The sequence below is a fragment of the Pocillopora verrucosa genome, chromosome 12 (assembly GCF_036669915.1).
Source record: "Pocillopora verrucosa isolate sample1 chromosome 12, ASM3666991v2, whole genome shotgun sequence".
In the NCBI taxonomy this organism is placed as follows: Eukaryota; Metazoa; Cnidaria; class Anthozoa; order Scleractinia; family Pocilloporidae; genus Pocillopora; species Pocillopora verrucosa.
In genome coordinates, this window is record NC_089323.1 from 20,489,026 (window position 1) to 20,510,194 (window position 21,169).

Genomic DNA, 21,169 nt, shown 5'->3' on the forward strand with positions numbered 1-21,169 from the left:
ATAGCTACAGCGTGGGTCGACTAGAATTGAGAGAGATGGACTAAAACTTTGATTCGATCATTATGAGATTTCGGCATTTTCTGGGAAATTTTCCGTTTTTTTTTTTTTCAACACATAAATATTAAAGTCAATGTACTTAATTGTGAAGGAATACGTTCACCGAGACTAAGAGGGCCTAAGGTCCAAAAATTTCCGTCGCATCTTCGTACTTCTTCGGAGAATTCCCGAGACTTAATCGTGCATACCAGTCGGACTCCGAAGGTTTTAAGTGTGTAGTTCCGCATTGGCTCGATTGTCTCACATGTTTCACTGCATAGCTCGACAGTGTTTCGAGCTGAATTCATAACATGGCAAGGACATTCCCCTACAATCTTCATTCAATACTTTTCCTTTGGATAGCTCTGGGTTACAGTGAGGGTGAGTTACCTAACTAACAACTGTGTAGATATTCACGTTGACGAAGGGCAAACGCTCGACTGAAACGTCGGCCTTAGAAAATACCTACGGTGGCCAATTTACATCATTAACTCAATTGACAAAACCAAATTATCTTGTTATACCCCAACTAACGCAACACTGCACATGAAAAATTTACCCCCACACTTTGGAAATTTACCCCCACTATTCGGCAGCTGTATATGTTTGTGTCTGGAGTAAGTTGAGTTTCGCACGTGTTCACGTGACAATAATAATAATGGAAGATAGATGATCGTCTTTTCACGAGCGTAGGACGAAGAAAAAATCTGAATCTCCATGAGAAATGGAACCTCAGACCTTTGGATTCAGCGCTCCGATGCTCTACCGCAGACTCGCCACAGAGACTCTAGTTTGTATGACACACAGAGTTACAAGCATGACTCTATCGACATTGCTGATCCTGGCTGTACGCAAGACGCTTGCCACATGAAATTCCTAATAGACCTTGCTCACCGTAGAGTCTCTGTGGCTCAGTGGTAGGGCATCGGAGAGCGGAATCCGAAGGTCTGAGATTCGATTCGCCGGAATTCAAAAACACCTTTCTCTATTTCTCTAACGAGCTCAAAACTTACCATCTCTCTTATTTTATTTACAAATAATAATAGAGTCTGTGAATGAATGAAAATCACTTATGTGAACTGCGGCTTAAGCAATGACCATAAAGCGATCTTCGCAGTAATCAATACTACTTAAGTAGTAGTGAAAATATGGCCTTAAAAAAATTCAGGCCTGTAGTAGCTCAATCTCAATGAAAATCCAGAAGAATCTTAAAAGGATAACTGAATAAATTCGCGTTGTAATCTTTTTACCCGTTCAGTATTCAGTGGTAACTAAATTAGGCACTAGCTTTGTTTGTGGTTATTTGACATTTGGGATACATTTCCGGCCGAGGGCTGATATCACTGTCTAATTAAGCGAAAAATTGATTATAGTAAAGTAATACTAGAGTTGTTAGGTCCAGAAAACAAAAATCAGCCAGGCGGGAAATTTCTGTTTCTTTGCGCTTTCGATTATGTCTGGAATTCGATGCGAGATTCCATGAAACCTTTGAGACAAGGAGCGACTTGTAGTTATATTGAAACAAAGAAGAACTTCGTCCGACTTCAAGTGATATTGATATTTTATATTAATATCGAACTACAAATGATGTTTATTAAGTATTTCAAATTGAAGAAGAACAATGTTTTGAGCGGCGATCATGCGAAAGAGTTATTGTTTGCATCAGGTATCTAAAATTACTAGGCATGTACTTAAGTTTAAACCCAGATACGGCAAAAAGACATTATCGATCAAAACAAAACCACTGAAGCCATCAAAGCTACCAAAACAAACAACTACAAGGATTGAAACGAGCGATGGGAAAAAGACAATTAACTTGTTACTATGCTTGCCTTCGTGCTGAATACAGTTAAACTCCAGAGTTCTATAAGGTAATATCTGTCCAACATACATTCACATTTCCTTCAATTATCAACAGCGGCATTAACATGGCCCACTGGGACATATGGTCTACCGAGAGCAAAAGTTGGCTGTCCTGTGACAGCGAATTCCACGGTATGGGCCACAGGATGGCGATTTGAAGACACTGAGGACTACAAGTCAATCACCTCTAAATCGCCGAGTTTTCATCTTGATACAGAGGTTGGCATAGATGTTAACAGAACGTTCTGTATTAAGACAAAGGACATCATCTCTGAGGAGGCTGGCGAGTGGCCACAAGGTAAGTGATATACAATCAAACTGCAAAAAAGTAAAGACCAGTGAAGATGCAGACTTTGTGAGGCCACATCCTTCCCCCTAGAAAATCGTGCCACTCACCTCCTCTTCGTTTTCTCTATTAGTGTGGGGTTGGAGGGGAGGGAGGGTATGGCTTCTCGTAAGTTAGCAAAGATACTGTGTTTTCCAGAGAAGCCTTTGATACCACAGAAATACCAAACTAACAAAAAAATTGCAATTGAGAATAAGGTGTTTCCTTCTAAAGATGTTCTGGGATATCAGGCTGCCCAGGGGTTCGCTAGCACCTGCATGGGTAGGGTCACCATATTGCTGGTTCCCTTCGTTTGACCTCCTCCTCAAGGGATGAATGAAGAAAGTTGCTAAGGATACTTCCTTGAAAAAATACGAAATGAGAAGCAATAATCCTAGTTGCCTCTCGGCAAACAATCAGTGGCCTACAAAAAAACTATTGAATTTAACACTCCTTAAGGTTATGGACCATGAGACTCCGTGACCCTGTACCTTCTGTTTTCCAGTCTGCCTTTTAGTTCGTTGAAACATATACGAAAGCAAGCTTAAAATTCCTATAAGTTTGCAGAGATTGGAAGATATTTATTATGATTATTTCCTTAAGGCAGATATTGTATTTACAAGAAAGGTGATTGCCCCAGAGGACTGAAAGAAGGTTACGTATTTTGGGACGACGAAAACGATAAGAACATCAACGATCAAGGAGGGACACTTCCTGATGGCAAATACGACAAGGACACTTCTATATACTATTGTTGCAGCACCGACGGTGACAAATTGAAGCCCATCCCCCTCCCCCTAATCAGTCCGTTTTACCTTATGGCTTTCAACACGTCAGAGTGCCAGCGCGTGCAAGGCGCCATTGCCACAGAGGAGTACATTGCATTTGACTCTGAAGATCACAACAACCAAAATGCGCGTAATGGAAGCTATCCCTTCGGAGCAGGAGGGAGGAATCACCGAGTCTATTATTGTTATTATGAAGGTAAGGGGTTAATGTCAGTATCTGTGCAACTACCCTCCCTTAACAACTGATGACAAGTTAGGGGTTGAAGTTGGGTTAAAGTTGGGTTAGGGGAGGGGTAGGTGCGAACTTGTTCACATCACGAAATTGAACCAAGATAAGTTTTGTAGCAAGAACATTAGCACGTTGTGTAGGCATATCGTAAAAGTAAACACTTTTCAAAATTATCCAATGTGAATTTAGCGTAAGTACGCAAGGTTAGCCTCAATTGCTTTCGTCACCACGATACTAGTTACTGCAGTATAACGTTGTTGACACGATACCGAGGGAGGAAGCGGAAAAGTTTAGGGACGCTGTCCTCGTAGTCTTCGCCAACGAGAATAATTTGATGAGAAAACTACCTTTAATTAAAGTTGGGCAGAGTAGGAGGGTATCTTTATTGGGTGAGGGTTAGTCGAGTTTTAAAATCGCAGAAAAAAAATGCAAACCCTTTAAAAAACTTGATAATAACTCCTGACCTAGCCCACTTTGTAATATGGGTGAGTAGGGATCATCATTTATAGGGAATGGGGATAATCCCAGGGGTTTTGTATCCTCCATACGGGGCACGAGGGTCTGAGACAATAAGGAAGACATGCAAGTGGTGGTCACAGCTCCAATAATTTCATTTGTGTGTGTGTGTTCTTAGGTTGTCTCTATACATACAGCTTGGATAACGACGAGCAGATGCTATTCATCTCTCCAAAATTCTTTAACGATGGATTTCCGTCGGAGCAGAAGTGCACGTGGCGATTTGTTGCCCGAGAGAAGGAGAGTAAGGTGCATATTACCTTTCTGGAGACACATATAAGAGAAGGCGACAGTATTTCTATTCGTAATGGCTGGAGCAGTGGATCAGTCGTGGGTAAAATAGATCCAATAAATCCCTTCGATCCCAATGGATATGCGTCACAGAACAATTTTCTTCTCGTGGAGTTTAATTCAAAGTCTTCCTTAACACCTGGGATCCATCATCCCAAAGGTTTCCGCGGAATATTCAAAATTATTTCAAATGAAGGTAAGAATCACTGCGAGAAGGTAACAATATTATTGCCTTAGAGGTCAATGAGTCTCTCAAGTGGCCTTTGGTTTGCACTACTACCTCAGTATGAGGCAAAATGACACCAAAGAATTTTAAATTGACACCTGGAAAATATCATTGTTGGCAACCATGTTCAGATATCAGATAACTATAATTATAATTACTACATAACTGATCAAGTCCTGATAACGAAAGATTTAGAAAAACATTTCATAATAAAAAAATAGCGAGATTAAAACATGACGTTTGGGCGACAACATGTCACCATCATCAACTGTAAATTATTATAAGTTCAGTGACGTTATCTAAAGAAAGGAAAGTGTAAAAAAAAAAGAATGCACATAATTAAATAAATAGTTTTCTCTGGAATTGAGTATTTCTGACTTTTCAGAGTCGGTCTCTTTTTCCTTATTAAAAGCATCTCATAAATAAGGCACTCAAACTAAATAGCGAGATTAAAACATGACGTTTCAGCGAAAACATTTTACAACTGTAAATCAACTCGTTAACTGTAAATTATTAATATATAGATTTAGCCAAGCCTAAAAGCGGAGCTCGCATTTTTTTTCCCGCACGTCTCAAGGGCACAACGCCTTGCCCCGGCCAGGACTAGAACCCGTGTCGTCCGACTCGGAGCCCAGTGCACTGACCACTGGACTACTGAAAAAAGCCGTGCCCAGTTGATCAGGCATGTTAAAAGTAGGACCTTGTACGGTCGTACGGTCAGATTTTGTATAATTACGGGGCTACGCTCTGCGAGCTCCGCGAGCTCGCAGTTCAGCGACGTTATCGAAAGAAAAGTGAGAAACTAAATTAGAATAAAATGAGATTGAGTAGAACAAAAAAATGTATATAATTAAATAGACAGTTTTCTCTGGAATGGAGTCTTTTTGACTGTTCAGAGTCGGTCTCTTTTTCCTTCTTAAAAGCATCTCATAAATAAGGCACTCAAACTTTCTGCGGCATTTCTTTAGGATGGCAAATTGCTGGTGAAGATTAATCAACTGTACCCAGTTATGTAGGTTTTTTATCTGTTTGAATGGTTGCAGTTCGACAGGGTCCTAAATGGCCAAATGGTACATACGGGCTCCCCCGCCCCAGGGCCGGCTGTCCTCCGAGGTCAGACGACATCTTCTGGGAGACTGGATGGAGGTTTCAGGACACTGAAGACAACCAACCTAATAACACAGTATCTGAGAGCTTCCACATGGATGCCACGGTCAATAAAGATGACATTAATAAAAGCTTTTGCATTGCTACGCAGGATAAGGGAGTACAATGGCCAAAAGGTGAGTATAGTTTATCTAAGCAGGGTTTAGCGGCGACCAGCGGAGTATACATCCAAACTAGAATTACAGTAATACGCTGACACTAGTCCACACCCAGGGATGCAGTCTCACTGCACTTAATAGCCGTATTAATAAATATATCAAATTGCAAGGTATCGCGGCATTCTTCTGTGTCAAAAATAATGGCAGCACCTCACCATGGATTAGTGACGTGGTATTGTTTTAGATATATTTGATCCCATTGATCCGAGGAAGTTATTTTCTCGCAGGTCAGTATTGCATTTATAAAAAAGGAGCTTGCCCCAAAGGCCTCTCTGAGGGATATATATTGTTTGATGACGAAGACCACAAAAACCAGAATAAGATGGGAGGGACACTTCCAGACGGAATATACAACAAAGATACGAATATATCGTATTGTTGTCGGACGGATGGTGACAAATTGGAGCCCGTCACCCTCCCTGTGAGCAATCCTTTTTACTTGCTGGCCTACAACACATCTGAGTGTCAGCAGGTTAATGGAGCTATCGCTACAAAGGAGTTTATACGCTATGACACCGAAGACGATGTTCATAACAGAGACCAGGTTAATGGTGCTTATCCTTGTGTGAAAGGAAAGAATTTGACGATTACTTACTGTTATTATCAAGGTCTGTATTTACAAGGAGTGGTACGTAATGGTATATCAGTAATTACAGCAAATGAGCAGTCAAAAAGCAAGGCGGTATGAGGCAAATCAATCCCGTTCCCAGGCCCTTTCCTAATTTTGAAAGGAAAAGGTGAATATAATGGATAAAGCAATACCTTACCCTGAGAAGTCTGCCGCAGCCGTTTTAAAGAACCTTCAGAAATCATCGTGCCACCTCATAGCTCATAGCGAGCTCAAAATGCAGTCACACCAGAATTTAACGAGTGAAATATTTGCGGGGTTCGCTTCATTTTCCTTCTCTCCTTATGGTCATAATTTTGGTTTAATCTTCCCTGCTCGAGAAAGTTTTCCATAGTATCAGTATCAGTAACTCTTTCAATCTACCACGTAGGGGGTTAGTCTTTGAAACTTCAACAGCACATCGTCAGGAGTTTCGTTTCAGGGTTCTGATCAGGCCTTCGTGTTTATTGTAGCGGCCATGGGGTTTATGAAAGTCCCTACTGCACTTCACCCCGACTGACCATCCTTTTCTGTGGGATTTTGCTCAAGGGCACGACAGGGACATTGAGCTGGTCTTCGTTCCCCGTGGTTAATGTCCTATGCTCCTTACCAGGAGCGAAGACGGCCTTATCAGGGAACAAGGGAAACATGCTGCGTGCGACTGCACTTCTTTCCTTGTGTAAACGCAAATCTTATGTCTGTTTCTCTTCTCAAACAGCCTGTCATTACACCATGAGCGAGACTCCTCAGGAGTTCATGTCCCCTTTTTACCGCAGTGGTGATGGCTACCCGAACTCACAGCTCTGCACCTGGCGATTCTTGATACAGGAGAAAAACCCTAAATCACAGCAGATCCTAATCAAGTTCCCAGAGTTCAATTTAAGAAAAGATGGGGACGGTGACGTGGTGAGGATTTACAGCGGCTGGGACGAGAAGACAAAACTTCTTGCAGAATTTAATGGTGATCACCCACCCCCAACCAAGGGTGTGGCAACTGACTCCTCTGTGGTGTATGTGGTATTCAAATCTGACTCACAAGCCCGCTCCAAGGGCTTCAGAGGAGTTTTCTTGATTCAGAGTAAGTAGTAAAGGCACGTTTGTAGCAAGCATCGTCTTTTAATAATTGGAGAGGTCGTAAATGAATTAAAAACCATCTGTCTTAAGGAAAGATGTTCTATGATATAAGTGAGATCTCTAACCATAACATGCTTTTGTTCTCATAGCATACAATGCTGCTTCTGTACCAACACGACCCATAACGATTCCAACACGGCCCATTCCAGTGAAAACAAATGAAACTTCAGGTAACAAATCCGTAGTCCAGGCCCCGTACTCCGGGCCCCGTAGTCCAGGCCAGCGTAATAACAATAGTCTTAGATTAATACCAATAAACCATAAAGGAATACGAATTCTTAGGGTCAGGTGAACCCAAAACAAAGAAAATAGTTTTACTTTAATGCACCCTATACTGTCTCCTTCACTTCATTGGACATTTACTTATCCACTTCTGTACAATTGGCGCTTCTCCATTTCCCAACTCCCCCAAATTTATCTTCATACCATGATTGACACTTTGATCACAGACGTGATCAAGAGCCATCTTCTCCAAACGGTAAACGGTACATATGTATTGATAAATCATCCAACAAACTGGTACCAAGAATAGAATAGTACATGCTTTCTTGATTCAACACCATATTCTCTTTACTTTTATACAAGGAAGTGTAAAGCAGTTACAGGAGAGAATTAATTTTTCAGATCTTGGACAGTTGAACAGCTACAGTAGATGCATCTGCCTGTTCACACAGTTGTGTGCAGAGTAAGAGAGAAGCTGCACTTATAGAAATCACAATATATTTTATTGAATAGTGTCTTTACTAAATGTTCAGTTAAAGAAAAGACGAACGAGACAGCTACAGTAACCACAGCAAGTGCCAGTTTAAACCTAACGACGACAAAATCCGAAGGTAAGTATCACTTTCGGTTTTGCGTTTAATCTTACTGAAATACGGGTGAGTGACATGCTAAATGTCGCAGAGTATCCTTGGTTAGCCTTATTTTTAGTATAGTTAAATAATTAATTATCGTTGGAGGTGAAATAGACCAGGAGCAGTCCCTCCTTTTCGGCGAAGTCTGGGAGTAAGACGTACTTTTTGAGCACTATACATGCAGGGTTAGTTATTCAAAACAAACATTTAAAAATAAGTAGTTCAGAGGGATACAAATGAAACCCGTCTTTTATCTCTCTCATGCACTGGAAAGATTTGATTTCTCATGGAATTTTTTTAACGTTCTGCATAGAATTTTAGCTTAGGATGCTATTATTCATACATGGATTTTATCTTGCCCGAAAAGGTTCGCAGAGCGCTCGTTCAGGAAAACACGGTGTTCCAACTGCTATTATAGTGCTCGTGGTAATTGCAATATTGATTGGCATGGCGGTCAGTATATACTGCATCAGACGAAAGAGACTGAGGCAAAGAATAAAGAGGATGACAAATTCCGGGCTCCTGGCTCAAGGCAAAGACAGGGAAAGCTACCATTATAGTGATCTGGAGGAATACGAGTTTACGGGGGAAACACCAGACTTATTTCCACCGTCTTAACTACCTCTGAACCAATATTGGTCTGAATTAAATTGTGCTTTTTGAATGGCAATTAGGTGGCTAAAACATAGGTTTAAAGTAAAACTTCTTAGCTATAAAGCGAGATTAAACCCCTTTTTTAAGAAAATCAGCTGGGAATTTGTTCAAGCTGGAATTTGAACAAAGAAAAAACAAAGAACTATACGAACTAAACGAAATATATGGGAAAGAACAAAGTATAATACGAAAGAAAAAAAAACATTCAATTTTTCTCGTAATATGTAAGATGGGTTTCCTCTCTAATTTTGTCGCTGTTTATTTCGTGTTAAAGCAATTGAGAATAAGGTGAAATACAATGATTACCAAACCTTGCACAAAAAAAACCTTTCTCGAATTTATAGTATTTAAATATTAGTAATATCATGAGGTGATGGGCTCCTGGAAATTCTCAAAATCGTAAGCAATTCCAGTTTTGGTCATTTAATGATTCCTGGGTTTCTGTTTATTTTTCTTCCTATCTAATTAAATATTAACAGCCTTTTTCAACACGTTGTGGATCAGTGACTCTATTGGCTGAATGAACGTACAAACAGATGACGTTAAAACGCCTTTCAAGACGTCAGCGACGTCACAACCGCCTTTGTTTCTCACGTGCGTGCCTATATCTGTCTCTATTCAAAACTTTTGACGGCTTAAGTGCCTCAACGTTGCGTAAATAATAGTGTTAATGACCCCGAAATAAATTAAGGTTGCGAGGAAAAAAAGAAATTTTTTTGAGGACTTCTGTCGTTTCTTGAATCGAAAACTTATCACTTGTTCATTGCTCCAAGTCAAGTGAACATATTCTAACTTTTCACAGAATAAACTATGTAGGCGAAAACAGAGGAGGTTGTATCCATATTAATCCTAAATTTACCGTGTAAATAAAATTACCTAATAGGTGTGTAGGAGGGCAGAACTTGGGCTTTCACAAAAGGTTAATTTTTCTCAAAAGGGACCGTTGCGCTTCTTTACGGGAAGAGAGCTGGAAAAACAAAAGTGCCCCATATTCAACAGTGTTAATGAACATCGTGAGACAAAACAAACCCACAAAAGTGCACATGAATCGAGATCTATTGCCCGAGGTTCCTGAAATTGTCATTAAACGATACAACATTCATGTGGTTGACTGAAAAATCTCGTAACTGACAATGGCTCAAAGCAATTCTAGATTTGAATTGGTTTTAGTAATCACTTCCTCGTATTTTGGCGATATCCTGATATCAAATAAAACTTTTTGGGATATTGTCGCAAGATATTGGAAATATCCGGGAGATATAAATATATTTTGATACAAATTTGCGTTTGCAAGCTTATTAATTTTTATGCCGATTAGCAAAAGGTCGGGATTTTCCGACCTTGAGTTCCGGTCGGGTTCATTACGTTTGAGAAGAGAAAAAGTGTGCAAATTTTTTTTCCTTTCGCTAAGTGATGACTGTGTGTTGAGCAACATGCAGGTAAAGAATATATTATATTTCGAAGTTATTTTGGCTTTAAAAGGTTAACGGTAAGGATAATTTGAAATCAAAGCAAATTTCAGTCCTATGTAGATACATGTATATTTAGGCTTAAACTAGATTTACATATTTACGACTTCGTTTCAGAAGGTGGATCAAAACAACAAAATGGAACATTCCCCAATTTCAAAAGGAAAAGTCGTATCGCATTAAAATCGGGAAACTTCTGCGGCCAAATTTTTTTTGGAGCTTTGGCATACAACCTTGTGCGTAGTGCCCCGCGCGCAAATTATTGTTTAGCAAACATCACTTTTCTCGCGAATCACACAACAGCCCGTGATGCGTGTTAACAGCCTAATGCGACGGCAAGAGGCTATCTATATTAACTGCTCTGCAAGCTCTGAAACAAAATGTTAATTTACGATTATTTATATCGTCGAAGAGTAAAATCTGTAGATTACAGCCTGGAAGGTACATTGGCAAAGATCGTGGAAGGTGTGTTGTAAATTTTCGCCCTGATTTCACCTGCAGATTAATCCACCAGGTGCAGGAAGCGAAAAAGGAGCGAAATATTAAAGACTCAGAGAAATTACTGTGATCGATCTCTCTGATATCGAAACGACGAGAAGAAAAAAATCAAAGTCGTTTACGTTATTCAGAGCACGTAAAATAAGCGACACGCCCCCGATGTCTGAGTTGTGAAATATAAACATTCATGACCATTTAGCTTCTGAAGCCATATTTAGCATCTACGGTTTAGATCAATAATTAATCGTATTTGTTTGACATAAATGACTCTCAGCCATTCAGCGGCCCAGAAAGAAAATGCGCGGCGCCTTGCTAAATTTACAAGGAATAAGAAAAGTGATACAAGATTATCTACACACGTTAGTCTGATCCAATCTGCCCTGGGAGGTTAGACTACAAACGCGCGCTAATCTCACCATTGCAGACGAACTTTTTCGTGTTATTTTGATGAAGAGTTTGCCACTGAGAGCATAATACATTTACAGAATGATATTTACGCACATTTTCCGTTATTTGGATGACAGAGATGCTGAAGAGACGAGGAAAAACAACGGTGAAAATATAAGACCGCCAGCCGCGGAGTACCGGTTTCATGTGTCCTCAACTGAGCATCGTGATGCGAAGTTTGAACAGATTTCTTGGAAAGCAACTCCAGGTCTAACTGTTGTTTCCGGAGCTCACCAAACAGGCGCAAGTTTAAGTAAAACATCATCCAGCGCTCCTCTGGCTCAAGGATTTTGTTCGTTGCGAGGGGAAACGCTTGGCGCAAAAACAACAAAGAAACAAGTTTTACCTCCAATTGGAAAATTACAAATTTCAGGGCTAGGTGGAAAAGAGTTTACACAAGATGAAAATTATTTCGCAAAACTGCCACCAATTGAACCACTGGATGACAAAACGCAAGCATTTCCGAAAAAATCGAGGGCATGTTCGGAAAAAGAGAGAGAGTCAATTTGGAATAATACCTCGATAAATACTCGACTGCCTCATAAAGATCAAATATGTTTGGGGACGAACAGCGCGGAGCGGTTCAACACGGTAGGGCAGGTTAAGGAGGAGAGTAATCCCAGGATAGAAAATGTGACAACGACTAATCTGACTCCAGAATTATCGGCTGATAACTGGAATAAGAAACACGGACTTACAATGCAAACAGTTGATGACATGACGTTGGTCAAAGCAGGCGCTAAAACTTCTTATTATCAAAATGCTAAAATGAAGCTGGACATTGAAACTGTTAAAGTCCGATCCTCGAAAACTGATGCGATTAACGCCGATGAGACGAAGGAGTACAAAATTCGGCGAATTCAGACGCGACTAAAGAGTTTCTCGGACGGCGAAGAGTCACCTGAAAATGAGGGGTGTCAAAACCGGGATGAAAATAGGAAAACGAAGATGACAGAAGATTTATATAAAAACTTGGGTTTAATCGACCGTAACACTGGCTTTCTACGACACTCCACGAAACGAAGAACGGGATCTGCAAAGTCCCGGTGGTACAGTACGCCTTGCGTACAAGCAGGGGAAGTTTCACGTTTGAAAGCTCACGGAGGCTCTATTTCTTCCGCGGTGCGTGGCGAAGGAAAGAGGAAACGTCCGATACAGTTACTTGCGTGCGTCAAAGGAAGACGAAACGCTATCTGCGAGGTAATTGAACAGAGCATAGAGCCTGAATTCGGTTCGAGTTTATACGAAATGAGGAAAAGTTTAATTAGTATAACGTGAAGACAGCTTGCAACCAAGACGAGATCAAACAGCGCCAAGTGACTAAGAGACAGGTGATTTTTTTTTTGCCACCCTCGAGTTTCCGCAAGATGTATTTCATAACGGCATCGTGCCGTGTGAATTCATTTCGCACCAAAAAAACACCGCCATTCCCTGGAAATGGCCTCTGCACAAAAGGGAAATTGCTCTTTATGGACGTTATGGCGTTCGTCAAAACATAAAGTTGATTTTATGAATAATATTACTATAAATATATTTTTCGACGCCGGTTAAAGGACGATGGAACTTTACCAAGGGTTTCGACATAAAAATACTGTAAAAATAAACACATTCATTTGTATTTGCGGAGCCTAAAAAGGCTTTTGTGAATATTTAGCGATTTAAAAATAGGAATTAGCTAAGATGACAATCTATTGATAAAAGTGAATAACTAATTGGAATTTTAATTTAACTCGCAGAATAAATTGTTGTAACTTTTCGAGGTATCAATTAATTTAACTTAGACTACCGTGCTGTTAAGTATTTTCTCGTTGCCGCCAAATCGCAGATGATCTTGGAAATATTGTAGTCGGAAAAATAGATTTTGATAAAATTAACTTCGAAAAATTAGAAACGTGGCAAGCAACATGCTACAAACAATTTCGATAAGTCGTTGGCAAGAGGCCGGAAGCCTTAGTATTAAAGGTGACTAAAATGTTTATCTTTTGCGCGCATCGTTAAAATACCCACGAAAATAACTTCTTTTGTTCAAGATGAGCGAAATTATTCAAGTGTCGATGGAACATTTTCAAGGAAACATAAAAACCGCAGGTAGGCCGAAAGATCTGAATTTCGTGACCGGCCAAGTGGGAGACCAAATAAGTAATTATGCTTACATTTATTCCAAAACTAAGGCAGGAGGCGGTCGATATGTTAAGGATACGAAAAAACCATAATAGCGCCTTTCTGAACAAATTTTCGTAATATTATGTCAAACTGGTAATCCATATGACTCGTATCTTTTCCTAGTACGCATGCGTGGAGTAGACACCCATTTTCAGCTGGTCAAATAATATCCAAATTACAAGTTATCTCGGGAGTTTAACCAACCTTTGGCGTCACAAAAGTAAAGGATGTTTGCTTGGTGGTTCTTTCATCTTTCCCGATTTAATATTTAAGATTTCTAATGAGGATAACAGTCGTAGTATTTTCCAATTAATTTGTAACTTGCCCATTATATAAAATAATGCGAAACACTGTGTACTTGGGCGGAAGTAAATATCGAGTGTAACGGTTTATATCTGAGACAGTGAGATAGGAATAGCAGGTCATAAGAGTTCACTTTCCCTCTATATGGTAAAATTTAAGACAAATGTAAATATTGCATATTGTGGAGCCTGAAAACAAAAATTAATTATAAATATCAAACAGTTTGGTAGGGCATCATATTCTGGGTATTGTGAGAAGTTTATGACAACAGCCAAACAATCCTAATAAAGAGTTTTTTTCGGTTAATAACTGAAGTGGATCTCTTTCACCCTTTGGATTGAACAAGAACTAAATTCTTCTTTGTGTATCAACACCTTGATGACCTGATAGGTAATGAGAACTGCTATTGAGATCTTGAGAATAAAAGACTCATGAAATCCTTTTCCAGAAGTCCACACCCTTAGAAAACAAGTTGGGTCTGACTGTAAAAAAAAGAATCTGGCAAAGTTTGCTTTTATAACAATAAAAAGAAGCAGCTGTGAGATTTGAATGGCGCAACAAGATTTAAAGTCACTCAAGACAGTCAAGTGATAACGAAAACCCGGTTGGATTGGTGGGGGGTGGGGTTGGGAGGTCATTAAACACGTGCATCATACATGAAAAGACATCGGGGCACTTGGAGTTCCTCACGTTTCGAACATTCCAGTAGATCGTGGGTAAAAATTCAATTATTTTTATTACCATTCATCAATAATTAATTTTGGGCAATGACTCTGCAAACGTTCTTGTAATAAACAAAGCTAGCCTCCGTTTTACCTATGTTAATTTTAAACATATGTCAAGAAAAGCAGTGAGGAAATTTGTAGATCTATGATAGACAGGGACAATACAAGACGTACACGGTTCCCCTTCGTTAGTTCTAGAAAATAGCTTAACACACAGCCTGTTTGATGCAGTATACAATTATCGTTAAAAGTTTTTAGCACCATGCAAAGTGATAGGAATTCGCTTATAAAAATCCTTCCCACCTCACCCCCCCCCCCCCCCGCCCGCACATGACAAAATTGCACATAAAAGAAGTTCATTACGAAGACTTCGCCTAAACTTTTATTTACAACATACTGATGATTTAAAAATAGCTTGTAAGCCTAAATACTACCCAGAAACAGGCTTGAAGACTCCCTGTCACAGCTGTTTGAAAGAACTTGGCCAAGATTTAAAAATAAATCTGCACGATTTCCGGTCGACTTAACGTCATTCAGTGCAAAAGACGCTTTAGACACTTCTGCAATCCTTGAAATTTGTCCAGCGTGTTTTGCACACTTGGGTCACGTGACAGACTAGACTGTAGTTCCACCAGATACGTGGCGCATGCGTCGTACAGTGCAATTGCTATTTTTCGTCTGAAAGTAAAAGTCAGAAAATGACACTTCAGGGTAAACTAAAATGTGGCAAAGGGACTGGGGAACATATATAAACCAGTACATGGAGGCAAATGGAAAGGTTGCCCTTACCTCTCATGAGGGGGAGAAATGGTGGGCGTGTTTACAAATTTCATAAACAAATGATATATAACTTCAAGGATGTGAAGAGGCTTGTCTTGCGTTCGCCAACACTGATCCTTCAAAACATAGACAAACGAAAACATAACTAAAAGTTAACAATAATTTACCCTTTCAAATTTTTTTTCTCCTCATCCAATGCGCACCCTTCCCTCCCCTCCCTCATACCAAACTTCCAAATAACTAACCCTTCCTTTTAATGAACGTGGGACAGGTAAAAAAAAAAGTACGAGTATGCCACGAGCTACAAGAAGCTGGATGGGCCATATTCTGGGATCATAATGTATAGCAGATTCCAAATACAGTCGCTGACAAATTCGTCCCAAGAAATCATCTCTAAGCTACAGTGTTTGTGATATTTTGACTTACCTTGGCTTTGAACAGTTTGTCATAAATGGCGTGTAACACGGGGAATGGAACACCCATCTCTAACATAGTCATAAACACCCAGGTTGGGTCCCAGACCAACTCGGCGCTCTTCTTTTCCAGCATAAGGATTATTGCCCCTGAAAGGCACAGAGCAACATTATTGAGTAAAAATTCGTGCGTGATTCAAGCCATGACGGTCATGCACAGCGGGCATGGCTATGAACAGTCACGAATGGTCATGTACTGGCCGTAACGTAATGACTTACCCAATGGAAAGTACCGCTCAGAATGGACATAAACCTTTCCTAAGTAAGCAATCTTTTTACTGACAATTGCCATGCGATCACTAGGTGGATTCTGAAGTGAGTCACGGAGCTCTATTGAAGAAAATAAACGTAGAAGTGTTACAAGTCCTGCCAGACAGCATTTTCTGGGAAAATTCACCACTTTCTCGATAGCCATTTAGGTTTTGAGTACCCTGCTGTTTTCAAACAAGACATTGTAATACGTTTGAGAGCCTTGTCGTGCAACTTAGTAACTTAACACGAAAATCACTAACCGGCTTCTATGATGTCCCTCCAGAGCGTCTCAATCAAGGTTGGGTCGTAATGTCCAGCACAGAGAACGATGGCGAGTTTACACTCAGACAGATCAAACTCATCAGCAAAATCTCCGTACAGCTGAGGATGATTATAGTCAAATTAGTCTTAACTCATCTGCAAAACTGCCATTCCACGAAAACACCGAAAAAATCACACAAGTAGCACTTCAGACTACCGTATTTACTTGTGTATAAGTCGACCCCTCACTTTCAAGGTCAAAAATCAGATTTTTCATCATTTCTAGTCAAAGAAGTTAATCTCTTATTTCCGAGAATGTATTGAAAACACGGAGAATTCAAAAAAATTAAGAGCAAAATGTAACCGTGTGCTGTAAAGTTTATTGGCACGATTTAGGCATATACGAGCACTTCGATTTACTGAAGCATTTTACCATATTTTGTGAATCACAGTGAAAATGAAATCTTCTTGCATTTAAATAGCCTTTATTTTAATGCTGACTTTGAAGGGAGATTAATTAGACCGAAGGAGAACCGAAGAACTTCGAAGGATTGCGCGTAACATACAAGACCGCGCGAGCCAGGTCACCAAGCCACTGAAATCGTTCGATGAAAACGAAAGTTCAGCACCGTTAACAGCAGCGAAGCTGGAGGCAAAAATGTCTGCTCCACAGTCCGAAGACACGATATAAATCAGCTCCAGTAGCTTTTTGTTAAGCCACTTAAAATTTATTATTTCAAACATTTTTGTTGAGGAAGAATGTGCTAAAAAGTGACGAAACTCTTACACAACTAGAACTGGTTTTATAAACTCGGTCTACCTAACGGACTTCAGGCAAATTTTATGCTAATTTCTTGGATTGCTCAAATCAGGTCTTTGTGTACAAGTCGAGGGGATTTTTTGGGCTGATCGTTTGGTCATAAAAGGTCGACTTATACACGAGTAAATACGGTAACAGCGAAAAGTGATGAATGTCTTTTACAACATGCTAGGGTATACGCCATTAAACAACAAAACTATTATCTAATGAGGGCAAGACCAAGTCGTAGGATACCATAAAGGGTGAAGAAATGAAAATCAGAGAGTGCAGAAGATCGAACGAGGGGGTCATATTACTTAAAATTACGAAAACATGCTTCATTGTAGAAGGAAATGAGAGTGTCGGTAAGGCGGGGAATCTGAACGAAAGGGAAATGAGAGGAAAAGAGGAAACAGCACACTTCCCAGTGATATGACAAAAAACAACAACCGCCTCTTTCTGGATAATGTATCGATATAGGAAGGGAAAGATTCATGTAAGTCACTTAGTGAAGGAAATTAAAAGGCCCTTACTTTGGTGACATCAAAGAGCTGAGAATTCAATCCAATCAAAGCTTGGTCTATCCGCCTGGATGGATTAGCAGAGTTAATTCTTACAAGAGCTTGATAGACTTGCATCTGGATGCGGGCAACTTCCAGCTTCTCTTGTAACCCGTGTAAGAATTCCCCGTCGCCACTCCCGGCGGTTCGTAAATTACAGCTCTTGGCGCTCATAATGGCACGAGCCAGGTATTCTAATCTTAACTCTAGTGTTACACCAGGACTGAAATATAACCAAAATAACACTGATGACTTTCAGGACAGTGAGAAGAGGAGGAGTGAGGGGAACTAAGTGTGTAAGATATGTTATTGTAGAGCGGTGCGGATTTAACCAAAATTTATTGCTGCTCTTGACAGAAGCACTGAAGATGCAAGTCACCAGAACGAGGCCTGAGACCTACAACCTTGATCACAAAAGTTGAAAAGTGTTAATATCTATAACTTCTGCCCATTCCCGCCCACAGCAGTGTGGAACGAACAATTCCTGCATTTTTTCAATAAAACACGCTGAAAGGGGGGATAAAAAGGGAAGTGAAGAATGGGGCGGGGCAGAGGAGGGCGAAATATGTTGCTTAGGGTTAGGGTTAGCTCAGAAAGTCAAAGTTTTAACGGCTGCGAGGTCCATTAGGGAAACCTTAACCCGAGTTCTAAAGGTATTGAAATTGAAATAATAATTACCTTTGTTTTTAAGAGAGTTTAGAAAGGATTCTTGCAGCAGCAGAGTAATTCTTTGTCTTTTCATAATGTTTCCACAACAAGTCCAACATCTTTAATTCATTTGGCTGATCCTGTGACGATGATCGCCTCAGAAACACCTCCAAGTGCGGAGATTTGATCTTCATTTGAAGAATAAAGGAATAAGTCGATCAAAAAACAAAACAAATCAAAAATGGCAGAGAAAATATCAACCGAGAGTCAACACAAACACTAGACGGCTTCTGTTCTCCTTCACTGCTCTGTGATTGGTTTATAAACTCGCACCACCTATTGACACAATTAGATACAAAACTAAACCGATTACGACTTGGTGTCCGACTTTTCCCGTGAAACAAATCGAGAATGGTTGAGGAATAAAGAAAATGCAAGGACTCTTGGAATGATAAGAAGGTACAGGAAAATAGAACTTACCTCCAACAGCCTTTCAGTCAGTCCATTGTCAATCAACCATTGATACAAAACAACATGCCATAATTCATCCCCGTAAGACAATGAAGATGATAACACATCTTCCATCTAGGAAAAAGATTAAGTCTGGAAATCAAGCGCTGCCTACAAACCTGACAGAAATCAGACTTTTTTTTCATAAGAACTTACAAGCTTTTCAGCATCATGCGGTGTCAGAGCACTGGGGTCTGGGGCCGGAGGAGACCCTGGTCGTGAGGGTTGTCCGGGTGATTGAGAAGGAGTTGTTTTAATGACAAGAAGACGTTGGAGACAGTCCAGAATGCACTTGTAGCACTGTTGTATAGAAAAAGAAAGACTTGTCCAATATAATTGGTGAAAAACAAAGGGAATATTTATAAACAACAGTTACGTTTATGTCTGCAGTTTTGTTTTTACCAATGACGATCTGCGGTCCTGAGCGGAGAAGGAAGGGAAGAGTGGAGACTGTGTTCTACGCTTCAAACTGGTTCCTATTATTAGCTCTGCAAGACGAGCATTTCTCAACACGCGGGAGGATTTGAGACGAGTCGGAAAGAGGTTTGAGGGGGTCTGGCACTAATTATCAGTGCCAGACCCCTTGCAGATCTCCCGCCGCCTCGTGTTGCTCAAGGCCTCATACTCAGTTTCTCGCGGGCAAGAAACGTTCGTGCCTATTCGCAGGCTCACTTTTGTTCCCACGAAGTCATCAGACTCTCTCCAAGACTGATAAGGTGACTTCTTGTGAAACAGTTAAACATCGCAGAGATAGACTAGGATAAAATACCTGGCAATAAACGCTTCCCGTCCTTGCATATCACCATGTCGCTCTCCATTCCTGTAGAAGTGTAAAGCCATTCCCTGGGGATCTCGTTTTAGCGCAGCATACAAAGATAACTCCATCATAGAATCTCACTTTAAAAACAAACAAAAAATAATTAATAAACATTTTAAGTTATCAAAATTGAACAGTGGCACTTCCAAGATGTGGTTTTTCGTCCACTGTTAAAAATCGAAATTGAGAGTGATGGTCTTTGTTAAGGGGTAAAAAGCGGAGAGACTATTGAAAAAGTCTCACAGTGAGAACCAACAACAAACTCTACCCAGGTCTCAGTGGTGAGAGACGAGTGCTTACACTACTGTGCCACCCCTACCACCCTAAAAACAAATTGGCTGGCGGTAAATCAATTATTATCACTGAACGAGTTTGAAGATATTATATTACCTGATTCAAACAAAGAACAAATCAATTCCAGGTTGATCTGATGGGTCACTTGTCGATAACGCTAGCAAAAAAAAAAAAAACAGAAGAATGAAAAAAAAATAACTTTAAAACCTGCCAGATGGTTTCATTACCTGGATGTTTCAAAGATTGCCTGTTACATTCTATTTTGTTGCTTTAATTAACCCTTTGACTCCTAAGAGTGACTAGCATCTAATTTCTCCTAACAATATAACCCCTGAATCATAAAGTAAGGTTGTGAGGATAAGAAAACTGATCACCAGCTAAAGAAGGGAGGGGGGAGGACTGGTGCATGAGAAACAGCATTGCAGAGAAGGGGGGGGGGGCATCAAAAGGTTCTAGTCAACCTCATATTTGTCCAGGAAAATAATAATTATTAATACTTAAATAACTTCCTAATATGTTCCTCCTAAGCAAAGCAAAGTCTACATAAATTTTACTCAATTTGTTTGAACAAACACAATTGCCATGGTTACCTTCTGCCCCTTAGTTGCCAGGTCTCTAAACTTGACATGCTTTAAACGATCCCTTATTGTCTGAAATTAAAACACAACAATGACTTAACAAACACCACACTTGCCTAAATTACTAAGCTTGGAAACCATTTCCTAGAACTATACCTCTCAGTCAGTACAAATGCTATGATTGGTTAATACATCAAGTTGTACTTCACTATACTGCCTGCTAAATTCAAAGGTTTGCTTGAATTGTAATGTTCTCCATCCATTTAAACCCACTAATATAAGAAATTAACTGTGTAATCAGTTTAATAACAAAAATAATCAAAGACAGAATGTCTTACAGTATCAAGATGAAGTATGACATCTTCTATGTTGTATTCATTAAGAACTTGCCACAGGCTGAGAGTCTCCACTGACCACTCTACAAGTGACTTGAAATTCATCAAAAAGTTTTTCTCTGGATTGATTTGTTTAATTAAACATGGTTAACTGATCAATCCATTCCCACTGAAAAACAAAAGCTGACAACAATGCAGCCTCATGTTCATGCTCAGCCTCGCGTTAGTGTAATTGTAATTGACGTAAAATGTTACAACATCATACAGCTACAACATGTAAAATGTAAACAAAATGGCAGATGGGCAAAATATTGTGCTTTTGTTTTGGAAAGCATGGAGAGAAGAAAGCCAGCTTCTTCTTTGGTGTGGCATTTCCCATCTTGGTGCATCCATCTTTGCAGCTTCTATA

The 21,169-nt window shown here is 39.9% G+C and overlaps 4 protein-coding genes across 4 annotated transcripts in view; 2 read left to right on the forward strand and 2 right to left on the reverse strand.

The window, feature by feature from the left end:
• The first annotated feature begins 275 nt into the window (after window positions 1–275).
• LOC131783369 (uncharacterized) lies at window positions 276–9,978 on the forward strand. Its single transcript, XM_059100104.2, has 10 exons — window positions 276–417; window positions 1,955–2,197; window positions 2,828–3,208; window positions 3,876–4,244; window positions 5,318–5,557; window positions 5,827–6,207; window positions 6,925–7,284; window positions 7,430–7,510; window positions 8,096–8,173; window positions 8,562–9,978. Exons 1-10 carry the CDS (start codon window positions 348–350, stop codon window positions 8,810–8,812), a joined length of 2,454 nt encoding a protein of 817 aa, XP_058956087.2. The 5' UTR covers window positions 276–347; the 3' UTR covers window positions 8,813–9,978.
• Window positions 9,979–11,150: 1,172 nt separating this feature from the next.
• On the forward strand, window positions 11,151–13,018 carry LOC131783370 (uncharacterized). Its single transcript, XM_059100105.2, has one exon. The coding sequence runs from the start codon at window positions 11,302–11,304 to the stop codon at window positions 12,538–12,540; it is 1,239 nt and encodes a 412-aa protein (XP_058956088.2). The 5' UTR covers window positions 11,151–11,301; the 3' UTR covers window positions 12,541–13,018.
• A 1,790-nt stretch (window positions 13,019–14,808) lies between these two features.
• Window positions 14,809–21,169, reverse strand: part of LOC131783358 (nuclear pore complex protein Nup155) — a 45,634-nt gene continuing 39,273 nt past the window's right edge. The window contains exon 34 of the mRNA XM_066159653.1: window positions 14,809–15,131. Within this exon, the coding sequence (XP_066015750.1) occupies window positions 14,987–15,131 (145 nt within the window). The 3' untranslated portion in view covers window positions 14,809–14,986. The remainder of the gene's footprint in view (window positions 15,132–21,169) is intronic.
• Window positions 16,023–21,024, reverse strand: LOC131783373 (uncharacterized). Its single transcript, XM_066159654.1, has 9 exons — window positions 20,764–21,024; window positions 20,438–20,497; window positions 19,944–20,004; window positions 19,506–19,633; window positions 18,893–19,036; window positions 18,707–18,811; window positions 18,257–18,414; window positions 16,219–16,339; window positions 16,023–16,036 (listed from the first exon to the last, which is right to left on the reverse strand). The coding sequence occupies exons 1-4, from the start codon at window positions 20,863–20,865 to the stop codon at window positions 19,536–19,538; spliced, it is 321 nt and encodes a 106-aa protein (XP_066015751.1). The 5' UTR covers window positions 20,866–21,024; the 3' UTR covers window positions 16,023–16,036; window positions 16,219–16,339; window positions 18,257–18,414; window positions 18,707–18,811; window positions 18,893–19,036; window positions 19,506–19,535.